This window comes from Acromyrmex echinatior, chromosome 16, assembly GCF_024713525.1.
Source record: "Acromyrmex echinatior isolate Ae372 chromosome 16, ASM2471352v2, whole genome shotgun sequence".
NCBI classification, from domain to species: domain Eukaryota; kingdom Metazoa; phylum Arthropoda; class Insecta; order Hymenoptera; family Formicidae; genus Acromyrmex; species Acromyrmex echinatior.
In genome coordinates this window covers 59,906-74,508 of record NC_141867.1, presented here as the reverse complement: position 1 = coordinate 74,508, position 14,603 = coordinate 59,906, and the positions used below count along the sequence as shown (strand labels likewise).

At 35.2% G+C, this 14,603-nt stretch overlaps 3 protein-coding genes across 7 annotated transcripts in view; all 3 read left to right on the top strand.

Moving 5' to 3' along the window:
• The window catches only part of LOC105151963 (uncharacterized), a 7,765-nt gene extending 4,548 nt beyond the window's left edge, over positions 1-3,217 (top strand). For all 3 annotated transcript variants that reach the window (XM_087414496.1, XM_011065963.2, XM_011065961.2), the window contains one exon: positions 184-3,217. In XM_087414496.1, coding sequence (XP_087270622.1) covers positions 184-713 — 530 coding nt within the window. In that variant the 3' untranslated portion in view covers positions 714-3,217. The remainder of the gene's footprint in view (positions 1-183) is intronic.
• Positions 3,218-5,522: 2,305 nt separating this feature from the next.
• LOC105151966 (putative ATP-dependent RNA helicase DDX55 homolog) lies at positions 5,523-10,582 on the top strand. 3 transcript variants are annotated; one of them, XR_015547658.1, is made up of 8 exons: positions 5,528-6,009; positions 6,216-6,323; positions 6,663-6,929; positions 7,372-7,730; positions 8,610-8,807; positions 8,901-9,600; positions 9,711-9,849; positions 10,046-10,582. XR_015547658.1 is itself a non-coding variant. In XM_087414210.1 (7 exons), exons 1-7 carry the CDS (start codon positions 5,911-5,913, stop codon positions 9,747-9,749), a joined length of 1,770 nt encoding a protein of 589 aa, XP_087270336.1. In that variant the 5' UTR covers positions 5,528-5,910; the 3' UTR covers positions 9,750-10,582. The 3 variants fall into 3 exon arrangements, 2 of the variants coding, with proteins under 2 accessions (XP_087270337.1, XP_087270336.1); XM_087414210.1 differs by having other exon boundaries at positions 9,711-10,582; XM_087414211.1 differs by lacking the exon at positions 6,216-6,323 and having other exon boundaries at positions 5,523-6,009; positions 9,711-10,582.
• Positions 10,443-14,442, top strand: Tes (testin LIM domain protein). The gene is made up of 5 exons (XM_011065965.2): positions 10,443-10,583; positions 10,703-10,904; positions 10,967-11,259; positions 11,443-13,053; positions 13,135-14,442. Exons 1-5 carry the CDS (start codon positions 10,521-10,523, stop codon positions 13,483-13,485), a joined length of 2,520 nt encoding a protein of 839 aa, XP_011064267.1. The 5' UTR covers positions 10,443-10,520; the 3' UTR covers positions 13,486-14,442.
• Positions 14,443-14,603: the final 161 nt, after the last annotated feature.

The window sequence follows — 14,603 nt, the reverse complement described above, 5'->3', positions numbered from 1 at the left end:
ACAATCTTGCGTACTGATCTTACATTCAACAAATTTGAAATTGCTTTCTTCCAAGTTATTTTAAGATCAATTGTAGTTTTTTTCTCTTTTGCTGTTTCTGCCGATTGGCATAATTATACACGCTAAATATAAAATAGAATATATATATATATATATATATATTTATTGTACGATTTTTTACAGTACCTATGATGCAGCATCGCGCGCCAGATATAGCGTCTCAGATGCAAGTGGCCGCAGCAACGGGACAGCCGTTATTAGCACCAGCTATACATCCATTCCAGGTGCCTTATCCAGGACAACCGGCGTATCAACAAATGGTACGAATGGTCCAGGCACCGCCGCCACCTCATATGGCCACTCCATACCATCATCACCATGACTCGCAAGGGCCGCAAGCCCCTGGTATACAATATATGGGCCCACACACTCATCCGCATCCTCATGTAGCTCAGCAGCCACCTAGCCAAACGCCGTCCCCAGCCAATCCGAATCAACCACATACACCGGGCGCTTATAATCCACCTGGTACTCCACAGCCTACATATCCGCAACCTCCGCCGCAAGGTCACGCGCCGAGCTATCCGATTATGTGCCCTATAATTCCATCTCATATACCGTCAATTCCACCACAACACATGCAATACCTGCCATCGCAGCCACCTCCGGGTGCGCAGCAGACTATACCCGTCATTTTACCGCACAATCAGTAGCCGCAGCATAAATTAAAGGAAGAAAAGGAAGAGCGATAGTATTCTGAAAAGGTAGGATAAGACTTTCAAAATTGAGTTACTTTCATGATGGCGTGTCAATTGTTGGAACTTTCTCGAAGAGCTGCTCGCTTTAATTACACATTCTCGATTTATCGATCGCTAATCGATATAAATTATGTACTAATCGATATAAATAAGCATCAATCGTCAACTTTCTGCGTTGATGAGCAGTTTGAAATTATATAACTCTCGCATACACTTACTACTGATTACAATGGGGGGAAAGAGAGGCCGATTATATATTTTTCAGCCACAAATCAATGATATCCCGTATGGTACTATAAATGATTCTAAATGATTGGAGAGAGCGTTGACCATCTTGAAGGTAACTTGTTATTTCAAATGTAGGTCGATCGTTGAATGACCTATGGCCTGTATTATCGAGTCCCGTAAAAATTTTCTTGATTATTTTAATCAAGTTTTAAAATTGTAAAATGATAGTTTATCATTATGCAATTTCGCAAAATTCCCACGAGTTGACTTTTATTGGATTAGCATGTGTACCGGAGAAAGATTTAATGATCTTTTGGATCGTGCATTTTATCGAGTAGTGCTCAATGTGTGCAGAAAATATACGCCGCTCGCGTTCAATAGACGTATTTTAAATTCAACAGTTTTAATTTTCTCATACATACAACATAGCTTGCGTTACATTATAATATCAAGTAACAAGTGGAAAAACAAGATTGATCACGCGCGCGAGCGAATACTTTCTCCCTTTCCCTTTCTCTGGCTTCCCCCCCCCCCCCTCCCCCCTATTCATTGTTTTTAATCGAAATGATTATTGCAATTATGTGAGAGAGAATAAGGTATATGGAAGTGGCATGTGGCATATTTTTCTGCCCGTGACTGCGTGTCGATTCCATTCATTAAGAAAGAACTCGGAGAAAAGAGGATAGGACGATCACACGACTTTTTCGAATTAGATTTGAATGAAGCAAGCGATAACTAACAAAACTGGAGTACGGTTTGCAGGGTAAAACGCTAGCGAGATATGCGATTCTGCGATTTGTTGATAATAAGTTTTGTTACGAGATGTTGATACGCGCAGGATCTTTGAATGCGAAAGATTACATCGAGTATGCGAGATACAACATTTGCATACTGACAAATCGTGCTAACGTTAACGGTGCGAACAGCAGACATTCGAGATGTATACAATTTGCACGTTTTCACAGTCGAGTTTACTTGCCAAGTTTTAACAATTGGTTTCAATAGTAAACTCTACATCTCGTGTTACTATACTTACTGATCGCCAATGGTTCGGTACTTTCAATTTGTTTTCCTTTCTTCTCATTTCCTAATGATACACGATAACAGACGCGAAATTTAATAACGAGAGAAGCACATTGTTACAGAAAAAAAAAGAAAGAAAAAGGGAGAAAAGCTCGATATTATTAACTTTGTCGCTAGCTTCAGATTACCAAAGATTGGCCTCTGTATATGTACATACATATGCGAGATGTAGAAAAGAAAACATGGCGAAGCTTCATCATTTCTTACATTCAACAGTTGTTACTTCATTATACGACGCATGTCATGATACATCCTTTAATAATTTTAACCATACTTAGCAGAGACTTGTAATTAGTGAAGTAATGCGTAATTCTAGAATGACGAATTCTTCGCCCAATTATGTACCTCTTGTCGACAAGTGAAAACGTGCGAATGCTTGATACCATGGACTTGGAAATCTATCTGAACGTAGCATATACTGCCAATTAAGACAAGGGATGAGATCAGAGGTAAAAAGAACATCAGCATCGTATCTCATCATTTGAATTACATATGCGTAAACTCATGCTATGCAGACTCTTTATTCCGTTCGAAGATGTGACACAGAATAAAGAGAATGCGCCGTACTCGCTCGATTGTTTAGATTTGAAAGGATAACTTAATATTTGTCACGTGACCATGTGTAGAGTAAGAAGTAATAAGTATGCGTATAACGATGTGTGAAAACATTTTCATTTGCGCGTTGTACAGATGTCGAAATAAAGAAGGGGACAAAATAAAACAAATGGGAAGAAAAAAATAGATCGTTTTATTCCGAGCTAGATATATATATATATGTGTGTGTGTGTGTGTATATATCAAACGATCTATAGAAATTTGATGATACAAGACACTGATGTCGAGTCGAGTAGAAGAAAGAAGTGCAAAATATTTGATTTTTTCTTTTTTAATCTCAAACATTAATCTCAGATTCCCCTTGTAAAAGGCTCCGTTCAGATGAATTTTTTGTCTACGCTCGATACCGATTGGGAAAAGAAAGTTAAACAACTACGGCCTTAGACCTAATCGTGTATATAAATGGAAGGAAGCAAAAACAACTTTTGCCTGAGAGAGATAGTTGAATGTGTGGCATCGTTAAACAGATTTTATATTAAAGAGATTTAAAAAAGAAGAAAAACATCAAAATAAAATCAATACGTTAAAAACCAGTTTTCTGGTGTATCTTCTTCAAGCCCTTCATTTCCTCTCTCTCTCTCTTTCTCTTCCTCCCTCCCTTCTCTCTTTCCCTCTCCTCTTCATCTCTTCTCTCTTAATTTCTTTTGTAATTGGTTGCGTCATTTACTGTCTACTTGATTTAAGGGCTACCCACATGGTGGAAAGGATAACATGTGTGCTCAGTGACCTAATTTCCACCGAGGATTTAAACCGAAATATAATATAAGAACCAACCAACTACAGTCGAGCATTCCCCTGTCGTTCGACTATAACAGAGGAATACTCGACTGTAGTTGGTTGGTTCTTACATTCTGATCCGGTTTAAACCCTCGGTGGAAACTAGGCCAGTATTTACTCTTTTTCTAAATTTTCGCCGTTTCTCTTTTGCATGGTCTACAATGGGCAGTAACAGTAGTTGATAGGCGTGGAAATCGATTATTATTCTCATATTCAACTGTGATTGATCAATTTGTTACTCTTACAACCTCATCCATTACTGCTACTGCCATTGTAGATCACGCATTTCTATGGATGTCGCCGAATACGCATGAGAGACAAAGCTGTCAATTGTGAAACACGATATGGGGCGGTATTCATAGTCTGTTTTTATTTTAAAATTCTTAAATAATGTCTAAGATGTTAATTGCTAATACAATTCTCGGATTGACTTATGACATCTTAAGATTGTACTTAAGACAGTCTTAATAAATGTAAGAATCTACTATGAATACCGGCCTGTTTCGCGTCGTGAAATTGACTGTCGTGATACTGAATCTTTCCTTATTAACACTTTTTATGTTTCTCTTTCTATAAGAATGAGAACCGAAGGGCGCGTTCACACCTTGACAAAAAAGCGGAAAAGCAGTCAATCAAAACTCTAGGGTAGGTAGTCTACAATTTCAGCTTTTTGTACTACTTACTACTAACGCGAATTCTGATTGATCACTGCTTTTTCGTCAAGGTGTGAACGCGCCCTAAGATGCGTATTATGATGTGTATCAAATAAGGAAAGAAGCTTTGTCTCTTATGCGATATAAACAGAGACGGTGGAGATTTATGGGCCTTCTACAATAAGCCATTAGTCATAAATCAGAAGTCAGAAGCTAAAAATTGACCAATCACAGTCGTCAATTTTTAGCTTCTGATTTCTGATTTATGACTAATGGCTTATTGTAAAAAGCCCGTTATGATATATAGAGAGAGACGCTTGTAAATGAGCACATTGTGTTATCCCGTGTCATGTTATTCCTTCCGCCATGGTTCAGTCTGCATTAAGCATTAAATCGGGACAATAGATGTTTTAAATCATAAGAAATTGATCAATTACAGCTGAATGCGAGGTGAATTGATTATGATTTGTCCTTCTTTTATGGCTTAAGACTTAAAACATCTATTCTAGATCCAGATTTAATACAATTGGAACACGTGCTAGTGCATTAGGGTATTTTTATACCTTGACGGAAAAGCAGGAAGCAGAAAAGTAGTAGCCAATCAGAATTCGCTTGGTAGTAAGAGTCATAGCAAACATTTAAGTATAAAACGTAGAGTGTATGGAAATTGCTCATGATTCAATTGCGCACAAGCCAATCACAGTACAAAAAAAAAACCCAATATCCTACGGAGAAATCACTGTGATTGGCAGTGAGCAATTGTTACAGTACGCAATTGAACCGCTCATTAAAACATAGACAATAAGCGAATTGACCAATCACAGTAGAGTCCATAAGGCCATAACGTAAGCCAATCTAATATGTTGATTTCCTTATTGCTTATGTCTTATTCCTCCAATAACAGTATACCTTTAGAATGAAAATATCGATAAAGCTGTACACTCATTGGATATCGCGTGTCGCACGCGATTAACATCGCGCTGATGTGTGAGCCAGCGTCAATAGTAATTAGTGATGCTTTTGATTGGCTGTCATAAAGCATTGCGACTGGCGACGATGTGTTAGACAATTATTGTAGACCATACTTTACTGCCTTAAGTTATTTATGTGCTATGGCCCTAAGTCCGGATCTACAATAGGTGTTTAAGTTTTAAGGTGTTTTAAGGCGTACGAAATTGACTAATAACAATCGAATGCGAGAAGAATAAGTGATTGTGATTCGTCCATTCCTTATGGCTTAAAGCTTATAACTTTTTACATTAAGCTTTTAGATCATAAATCAGAAGTCAGAAGCTAAAAATTGGCCAATCACAGTCATCAATTTTTGGATTCTGACTTCTGATTTATGACTAATGGCTTATTGTAGAAAGTTGATTAAAAATCTATTGTAGATCCGGGGTAAACAGTACAAAAAGCAGAAATTATCGACTACTAGTGCAAGTTCTGATTGGCTGCTGCTTTACCGCTTTCTTTTCCGTCAAAGTGTGAACGTGCCCTTAGTTAAGAATGTGGAAAACGTGGACGAGCTAGCATGATGTTTAGCGAGTATAGTTTAGCGAGCTTTCTCTTTTTAACTATATGCGATATTCTGCGGATGCATATGGAAAGCCGGTTCTACATTAGTTAGTAAGCCGGTCGCGAGTTTGTTGCAACGGTCAATATAAAACATTGAAATACATCATAAATCAATGATGCGGATCCCACATAATTGATATAATTTTTATAAAAATAGAAGAAATTGTTTGAATGTTTTTTTGGAATAAACGGGGAGTAAAAAGAAAAAGAAAACAATCATAATGAAAACAAAGAAATGGGAGGAGTTAGATGTGCGACTAAGTGATTCTGTATTGAAAACACTCAGACAGTTGGGATTTTTCAATATGACGCCCGTTCAGGTTATAAATATATATACATACACGCACATGCACACGCGTGCGCGCGCGCACACACATCCACACATACTTTGTGTGTGTGTGTGTGTGTGCGCGCGCGCGTGGTGTGTGTGTGTGTGTAATGATACATGTAAATGGAAACATGTTGTATATTGCAAAAGATTATATATCTATTGTTTACATATATCTATTGTTGTATTTACATATAGATAGCTTGTATACCTTTATTATTAAATGGTAAAGATGTTGCGGCAGAAGCAGTTACAGGCAGTGGCAAGACACTCGCTTTTCTTATTCCTCTATTGGAAATATTACAAGTAATCTTTCATCATGTGCATTTATCTTTCTAAACGTTAAAAAAAATTGCATACTTTTTGAAACTTTTACATTATACATATATAATGTTGATTTTATACATTACATTCGATGTATTAAAAAAATATTGCTTGTATCTAAAGATTAAGTGAAAGAGTTAATTGATTATAGATATACTTAAAAATAGAAGCTAATTTCAATATAAAGTGCTTTAATTTATTCTTCCTTTTGGCAAATTTAGTATAATTTAGCAAAACGATTTATATATGCTATTCTAAAGATTTATATAATTGTATTACGTATAAAGTAAGCATATGTGTATTTTTTTTATGTGTGCATAGAAACGAAATGAAAAATGGAAGACTATGGAAGTGGGAGCGATAATAGTCAGTCCTACAAGAGAATTGGCTATACAAATTAGTGAAATTCTAGAAGAGTTCTTAAAAAGAATTCCATTGTTAAAGCAAGTATTATTGGTTGGTGGTGTGACACTTCAGAAAGATGTAGAAAAATTAAAGAAAGGAGCAAATATTATTGTTGCCACACCTGGTAGATTGAAAGATATCCTGTCTAATTACATTAATTTGGGCCTGTATATAAAATCTTTGGTATGTATCTTATCTTCTTGTTATTAGGTTGGTCAGAAAGTTCATGCTGTTTTTTTTCAAAATTATACATCTAGTTCAAAATTATATATTAATCTAATATATTTGTTGTTATTATTATACTGTGCAATAGAACAAAGTCAAAGTGCTTCTTTTATTAAATTTTTCATCTCTTTTACCTCGTAGTTTTCTGTATGTAAAAATGAACAAACTCACAGGAACTCAAAAAACATAGTAACTTTTCAAAACTAGAAATTTTAAGCTTCAAAACATTTTTTTTTAAATTAAATTTCGTTTATTTTTGACGAAGATATTGTAAATACAATTTTGTGCTAAAAAAATATGGCTAAAAAAATGACACGAACTTTCTGACCAATCCAATATAATATCATTTACACAACACAGAGCCCCGAATTATTAACTAGATCTACTCTTATTCTTCTAGGAATTTCTTGTATTAGATGAGGCAGATAGATTATTAGACTTGGGATTTTCGGCGACTTTAGATAGTATTTTAAGCTATTTACCACGTCTTAGAAGAACAGGATTATTCTCTGCAACCCAAACGAAAGAACTGGAGCAATTGATCAGAGCGGGACTGAGAAATCCAGCATTAATTGTTGTGAAAGAAAAGTCTAACGTTTCCACGCCTGTAAATTTAAAAAATAGTTTTACGATTGTTCAGCCTGAATATAAATTGCCAGTAATAATAGATTTTATACGTTCAGTAGGATTTAAAACAAAGTATATGATATTTTTACCTACCTGCGCGTGTGTGGATTATTTCACTCGGGTTATACAGACGTAAGGACATAATTAAAAAATATTAAATATTAAACAGTTTTTATATTTGCTACTAAATTTTATATTTCATTTTTTACAACATATTTCATTTTACATCACATTTGCTTTTTTAAGAAATCGATTTTTTTCTAATTTTCTCTTCTGTCGAAAGTAATGGGATGCGTTCAAGAATTGTGCACGCAGATAATTCTGGTGTATACGTAAACTATAACTTAGAATTATCTAGTTCCTGACGCACCCACGTTTTAAATCAAATTTGACAAAATATTCTTTGTATTTAGGGATGCACCGGATATCCAGGAAATATTCAGTATCCGGTATTTTTTCACTATCCGATCGATAGCATTAGTATCCAGTAATACGTCCAGCTGAAATTTTAAATTGAAAGTTTGCGTCATTGACGCAGAATTCTTTTCTTTTCAGCTGAACTTGTTGCACAGTTTATGTTTTTGCACAGCTATGATGATTTATATCGCTAATCGAAATAGATTGTTCGAAAAATGCTGAAATATTATTATTTATCTCTGTCATAAAAAATTTGTTAATGTCATAAACATTTGTGAACTCAAACTTTCAATATTTAGCAATGTTGAAACTATATTGCAAACAACCCTGTTCCACAGTTGGATAATTGTGTGCTTTTCTTTTTTTTTTTTTAATTTTGGAGAATTTGTAACAGATGTCTGAAAAATATCCAATATCTGGCTATTTTCCTACCAATAAGATAATTGTTCTATCAGATATCCAGTAATTTTACGATCCGGGGTATCCCTAGTATAAATAATTGTATTATAATTGTTTAATAAACACACATATGTTACATATACGCGCGCGCGCACCACACGCTTCATACGTATATAGACGCATGCATATTTGCAGATTATTACCATCGATAAACGTACTTGCCTTACACGGTAAAATGAAAAGTAAGAGATATAAAGTGTTTGATAAATTTCGATATGCCGAAAATGGCATTTTAATATGCACAGATGTAATGGCTCGTGGAATCGATATATCGGAAATAGACTGGGTGTTACAATATGATCCTCCCAGTACAGCAAGCAGTTTCGTACATAGGTAACATAATAGGCGTTACATTACATACATGGAAAACAGATATATCAATATTTTAAAGATTTATTTTCTAAATTTTTATTTTTTATCATATAGATGCGGTAGAACTGCGAGAATCGGTAATGAAGGAAACGCATTGCTATTTCTTCTAGAAACAGAGAGTGCATATGTAGATTTCATTAAAAGAAATCAAAAAGTCGAGCTACGTCAGATGGAAAGAGAATTAAACGAGGAAACTATTGATGAATGCTTACAGTGCATGAGGCGGATGCAACAAAGGGATCGACTTATGTTTGATAAAGCCAATCGTGCCTTTGTTTCATACGTGCAGGCGTATAATAAACACGAATGTAATTTAATTCTTCAGTTAAAAGATATTGATTTGGGAAAATTGGCGATGGGTTTCGGTCTTTTGAGAATGCCAAAAATGCCGGAGCTCAAAGGGAAGAATTTATCATCTTTTATTGGTCCTGAAATTGATGTAAACACGATACCTTATGTACACAAACAACGTGAATTGTGCAGAATTAAAAGATTGAACGAGTATCAGAGCACTGGTGTTTGGACAAATAATCAGAAAAAATGTAAACAAAACCGAGTGGAATCCTGGTCTGAAACCAAAAAGAAAAAACTCGAGAGACGAGAGAAACGAAGTAAACGAAAGAAAAGGAAGGAATTGAAACAACAACAATTTTTAACAATTTCTAATAAAAAGAAGAGAAAACGAATAAACGAGGAAGATATTGAACAGTTAGCGAAAGATGTAGCATTAATAAAAAAATTTAAGAAAAAGAAGGTAATATGTTTTTTCTACGTTATAAAAATAAGTTTCTGTGTTAAAAAAATAAGCCCCAGTCATTCTACTCTACTTTTGTACTTTTATATAATGTTTCTACTTAATTGCAGATATCGCAAGAAGAATTTGACATGGCTTTTCAAGTATGAAAATGTTAGACATATAAATTGTACAAGATACACATGTTAAGAGATATATTTTTCATTCTTTTGATATAATTTAATATACGTGTTCTAAAAAAAAATATAGGTATATATAGTATACGTATAAAACTTGTGTGTAAAATGTAAACGCAGTTAGCATTTCCTTCTAGTTCCTTTCCTTTGAGTTCTTCAATGCTTACATTAACAGATATTCATATCATTACACAAGTATAAATATTATAGAAATAGTTACATATTTATGACAAATGTGACAAATGAACAATATTTATTTGTGTATACAGGAAATAAGGATTTCAGAGGAATTTATTTTCATTATCTTTGTTATATTATTAAGATTCACAAAACGCGCTCAAATGTGCAAATCAATGTATGTACATATAATGAAAGGCAAAGTCACTTGGTCCCACTTGATACTCATAAAATGCTCTGCGTGACCATAGTGCTCGTCAGTAAGTATATCTTCGTTTAGTCTTTAACGAGTGTCCCCACTTCGCGGCGGGGCCGGAATAATGCAGTAGAGGGGAGTGAAAACTGGCGCGCGCGCGCGCGTGTGTGTGTGTGTGTGTGTGTACACGTAGCTTTTGAAAGGAAGAGACAGTTTATACCTCTAATACCTCCGAGTATTGGTGCAAATAGTTGCTTTGATGATTCATGCACATTTGTATTGTATGTGTATATCAAGTGACACACAAGATAAGTTTACATTGAAGATACAAGTCTGATGCTCAATTAAGTACGTATTCTTCATGCTGAAGGATGGAGGAGGAACTGACAAATCGCCCAAAGTGGCTATTGGAACTAGAAAATCGTAAGCAAAAGGTACATTTCAACATGTAATTTAATTTAATTTGATTCAAGAGATAGGAAAAGAATGTAACGTAGGTATCTATACAAAATTAAGATTGAAAGTCATCAATTGATTGTCTTACGTTGCTCAGCCACGTTTAGCGCATGAAGCTGGAGCTGGTGCACCATGCACAAACTGTAATTCCATGTGTCCTGGTCTTGATCTTCATTTCTGGAGAAAAATTTGCAAGAATTGTAAATGTGGTCGGGACGATCACGATGTCGATGACGATCAATTCCCACAATTTGATCTACTATTTGGATCAAGCGGAAAATTTAAAAAGAAGTCCATGCGTAAGTATTTTGTACGTGTGTGTGCATGCGTGCGCGTTTATATTAGAAAAATTGATCTTTAGGATTGCAAGTAAACAATAAGAAACAAAATGACGATGAAACAACATTCGAGTGGGTGCCGCCGGATACAACTAAAGAACTTGCTGTGGATTACATGAAAGCTTTGCCCACGGAGAAATTGCCGATTAAAGGATCAGTTGGTGCTGTTTTGAGAAGGCAGTTATTGCAAAAACAATTACCGCTTCACGATATCGATTATAAAGTTTGTGATCAACTTAGCGAGCAAGAGCAGAAACAATTTGAAAAATATTTGGAAAACATAAAGAAATATGTAGGGCAAGGCAAAGTGACGAAAGTAAGTAACAAGGCGACTTGATTATATATGACTTGATTATGGTTGCAGATTTATAAGATGATACAAGTACCATAGATATTTATACGATTTATCGAAGGCTTGCTTAAAGCAAGTTTAACAAATTTATTTTTGTATAATAAATAGCACACATTTTGTTTTAGTATAGAGATATTATTTTCACAGATGTTCGGTGTCCGTCCATTCGACCGTTCTCTAATGACACCTGTCAATGCAACTGATATGCAAAAGTGCAGTCCACAGCACAAATCTCATATACTTCCCACTGGTGTTCAATTACGTACGCCGAGTAGCTTTGCCATAAAAGGTCCGTATGCTCGTCAAAATAAACAATCCGCTGCTACAGTCATAAATAACAATGAGGTCTTAATGAAGAGTACAGAAGAGTACAATTGTACATTGGATGTATACAATGTGTCCGCCGGTAGCAATATTGCGAGATCGCAACCAATCGAAGGGAAATTGATTTATGAAAACCTTCAACGTGATACCGTATTGCAGGTAGACGAAAAAAATGTTACGGTAGATGATAAGATAGTTAATTCTTCGATTTTCACACATCTCGCTGAGCAAGAAATCGTATCCGCTCGTGAAAAGCATACTTGTCGAAATTACGTACCTTGCGGAGGAAATGCTTTCGAGCAACACGGAGAGATCCGATCGAATCTCGTTGATACCACCATGTGCACCGCAGTACATGGTGGAGAAGCTATTAATGATGAGACAGTTTTCTCCGCGGAATCGATATTTGCGGACGCCCTTCTTCCACCCAGTGCTGTACACGCCAATGATATTATTGGAAGCACATTGGACGAGAAGAGATTGACATTTATAAGGGAGAAACTTGCTGATAAGTATAATAACGCCACGAAGAATCCAGCAATGTACGCTGTGTCTAAATTCTCCCGACCGTTAGACACAGTAAGTGACATATTACGTCCACGTGATGGCGGAATTGAGGAGAATAACAATCCTGCTTGTATCCTGCATGTCGACAAGCCTGTAGTGACGGCATCACCTATTATCGCTGCTATGAATTTATTCCCTGCGGCAAGTCTCGCAGAAAAGGCAAAAGTAAGAAGCACTGATCTTTACGAAGCAGAAATAGATAGAAAAATTTTCAATAAAGTCTCTTACTCTCAAGTAATCGACTCGACTATTGTACCTGATAATATCAAAGGAAATGAACGAAAATCACGATGCGACTTGCTGTCGAATAACAAAGCGGCAAATAACGACCCGTTGCTGACGGATACATTTCCATTACAGAAAGCGATTTCCATTACGGAAAGCAGTATACGAGATCCCACATCTACGGTTCCCACAAATGTCGTTCTATCGGCAAAAATAGAAATTTCTGATTCGCAAAATCCTATCGATGTATGTATATCCAATCCGTTGCAGGTCGAGTTAAGTAGTTCGGTCCTGCAATCGTCCGTGATACATTCCGAACAGTTACAAAACCAAGTGTTCCCTCACATCGTTGGGGGTGATATGCAACTTACGGACTCTCTACAAGAGGCCATTGAAGGTTTAAAGATAGACTCGACAAAAGTGCACAAGTGCGAAAAATGTCACGACAACATTCGCGTTGGCGACGTAGTCGTAATCGCGGAGAAGGCTAATAACGCATCCTGGCATCCTGGCTGTTTCGTTTGTTCAGTATGCAACGAATTGTTGGTGGATCTCGTGTATTTTTATTACAAGAGTAACTTGTATTGCGGAAGAGATTTGGCCACGTTTCTTGGAATCCCTCGATGTTTCGCTTGCGACGAGGTAAGTGAACCATTCTTCATTATACGATTCTCAAAAATTATATTTTATATACTTACTCAACAATGGTGTTTTTTTCTGCAGTTGATCTTTGTACGGGAGTATACGGTTGCAGAGGGACACAATTATCACGTGAAGCATTTTTGTTGTTGGGATTGTGACATGCCATTGGCTGGACAACAATATATTACCGAAAACGATCGACCACTGTGCCTTCCTTGCTATCAAAAATCATACGCAAAAACATGCGCTGCTTGTAATATAGTGATTGCTGCTGATCAACAAGGAGTAGCTATAAAAAATTTAAATTTTCATGCAACTCAAGTCTGCTTTTGCTGCTACAGCTGTAAAAGAAATCTACTCAATGGCAGAATGGCGATAAAGAAAGATAAATTGTTTTGCAGTAAAGAATGCATCGCCAAGTTTTTCAATTAGTGAATCAATAGATAAAAAATCCGTCTTTCAATGTTGTTTTTCTTGTGAAAAAAATACAATTGTAAATCCATTGAAAACATAAATAAGAAATATCAAGTGTTTACTTGCAAAAAAAATTCCTCAAGAATTCCCAATTTTTTTTCAGATATTTTTTACTCAAAAAATCTAGATAAGATATTAAAAAAATTTTCTAATATAACTTTGAAATAAATTGGAGTGTAAGCAATGCAAACAAATCATATATTGTAAATTAGTACAAGATAGGGATTTTTTTTACAAGACTACATTTATTATTTTCTATAACTAGGAGGATCGTGAAATCCATAATATAGATAAATATATCAATAGGGAGTAGTATGATGAAACTATTTTGTTCCGCTGATTTTGTCGATAAAAAGTCGCAAACACATGAGAATGTTCACGAATATATATGCGTATATATATATATATATATATATATATGATATACATATCGCTAATAGATTGTCAATCTATTTGCATTATAATTTTAAAGAAAAACGCTGAAAGAAACAAATATTTTTAGAAAGAGACGGAATTTAAATTTTTGAAAATAACATTTCAAAAATTTCCCTCAAGTACCGATAAAATTCCATGAAAATCTTTCATTTTCAATAATAAAAAAAGGGGGGGGGGAAAAAGAAATTCTCTCAGAATTCTAGAATTTTCCAGATTATAAGTAAATATAAGCCTTGAAGTAAACATAAAAGGTAAATGTGCCATACTGTTAAGAGTTAAAAAAAAGTGGAACCATATTGATGTAAGTGGCGCTCTATATTCCGTCTCGCACGAATATTGTATAACATAATAAAAGTATCGATTTATCAACATCTTGAGATTTTACGGCGCAAATCAATTATAATTCTATCATTTATTGGATACAAGCAATTGTTAAAAATATTTAGCTCGATGTGTTTTGATAAAAAGTCAAGCAAGTGATTCGTCACAAATTTTTACTTTCAAAAAATACGTTAACTTACCAAGTGTCCTCTTTCCCTTCTACCTAGTAATTTAGTTGGATGCATTTTGATATTGTATTGAAGAGAAAGATATAATAGAAATAGTATGATTTTTCTTTGCTTTTTATAATTATATTTGAA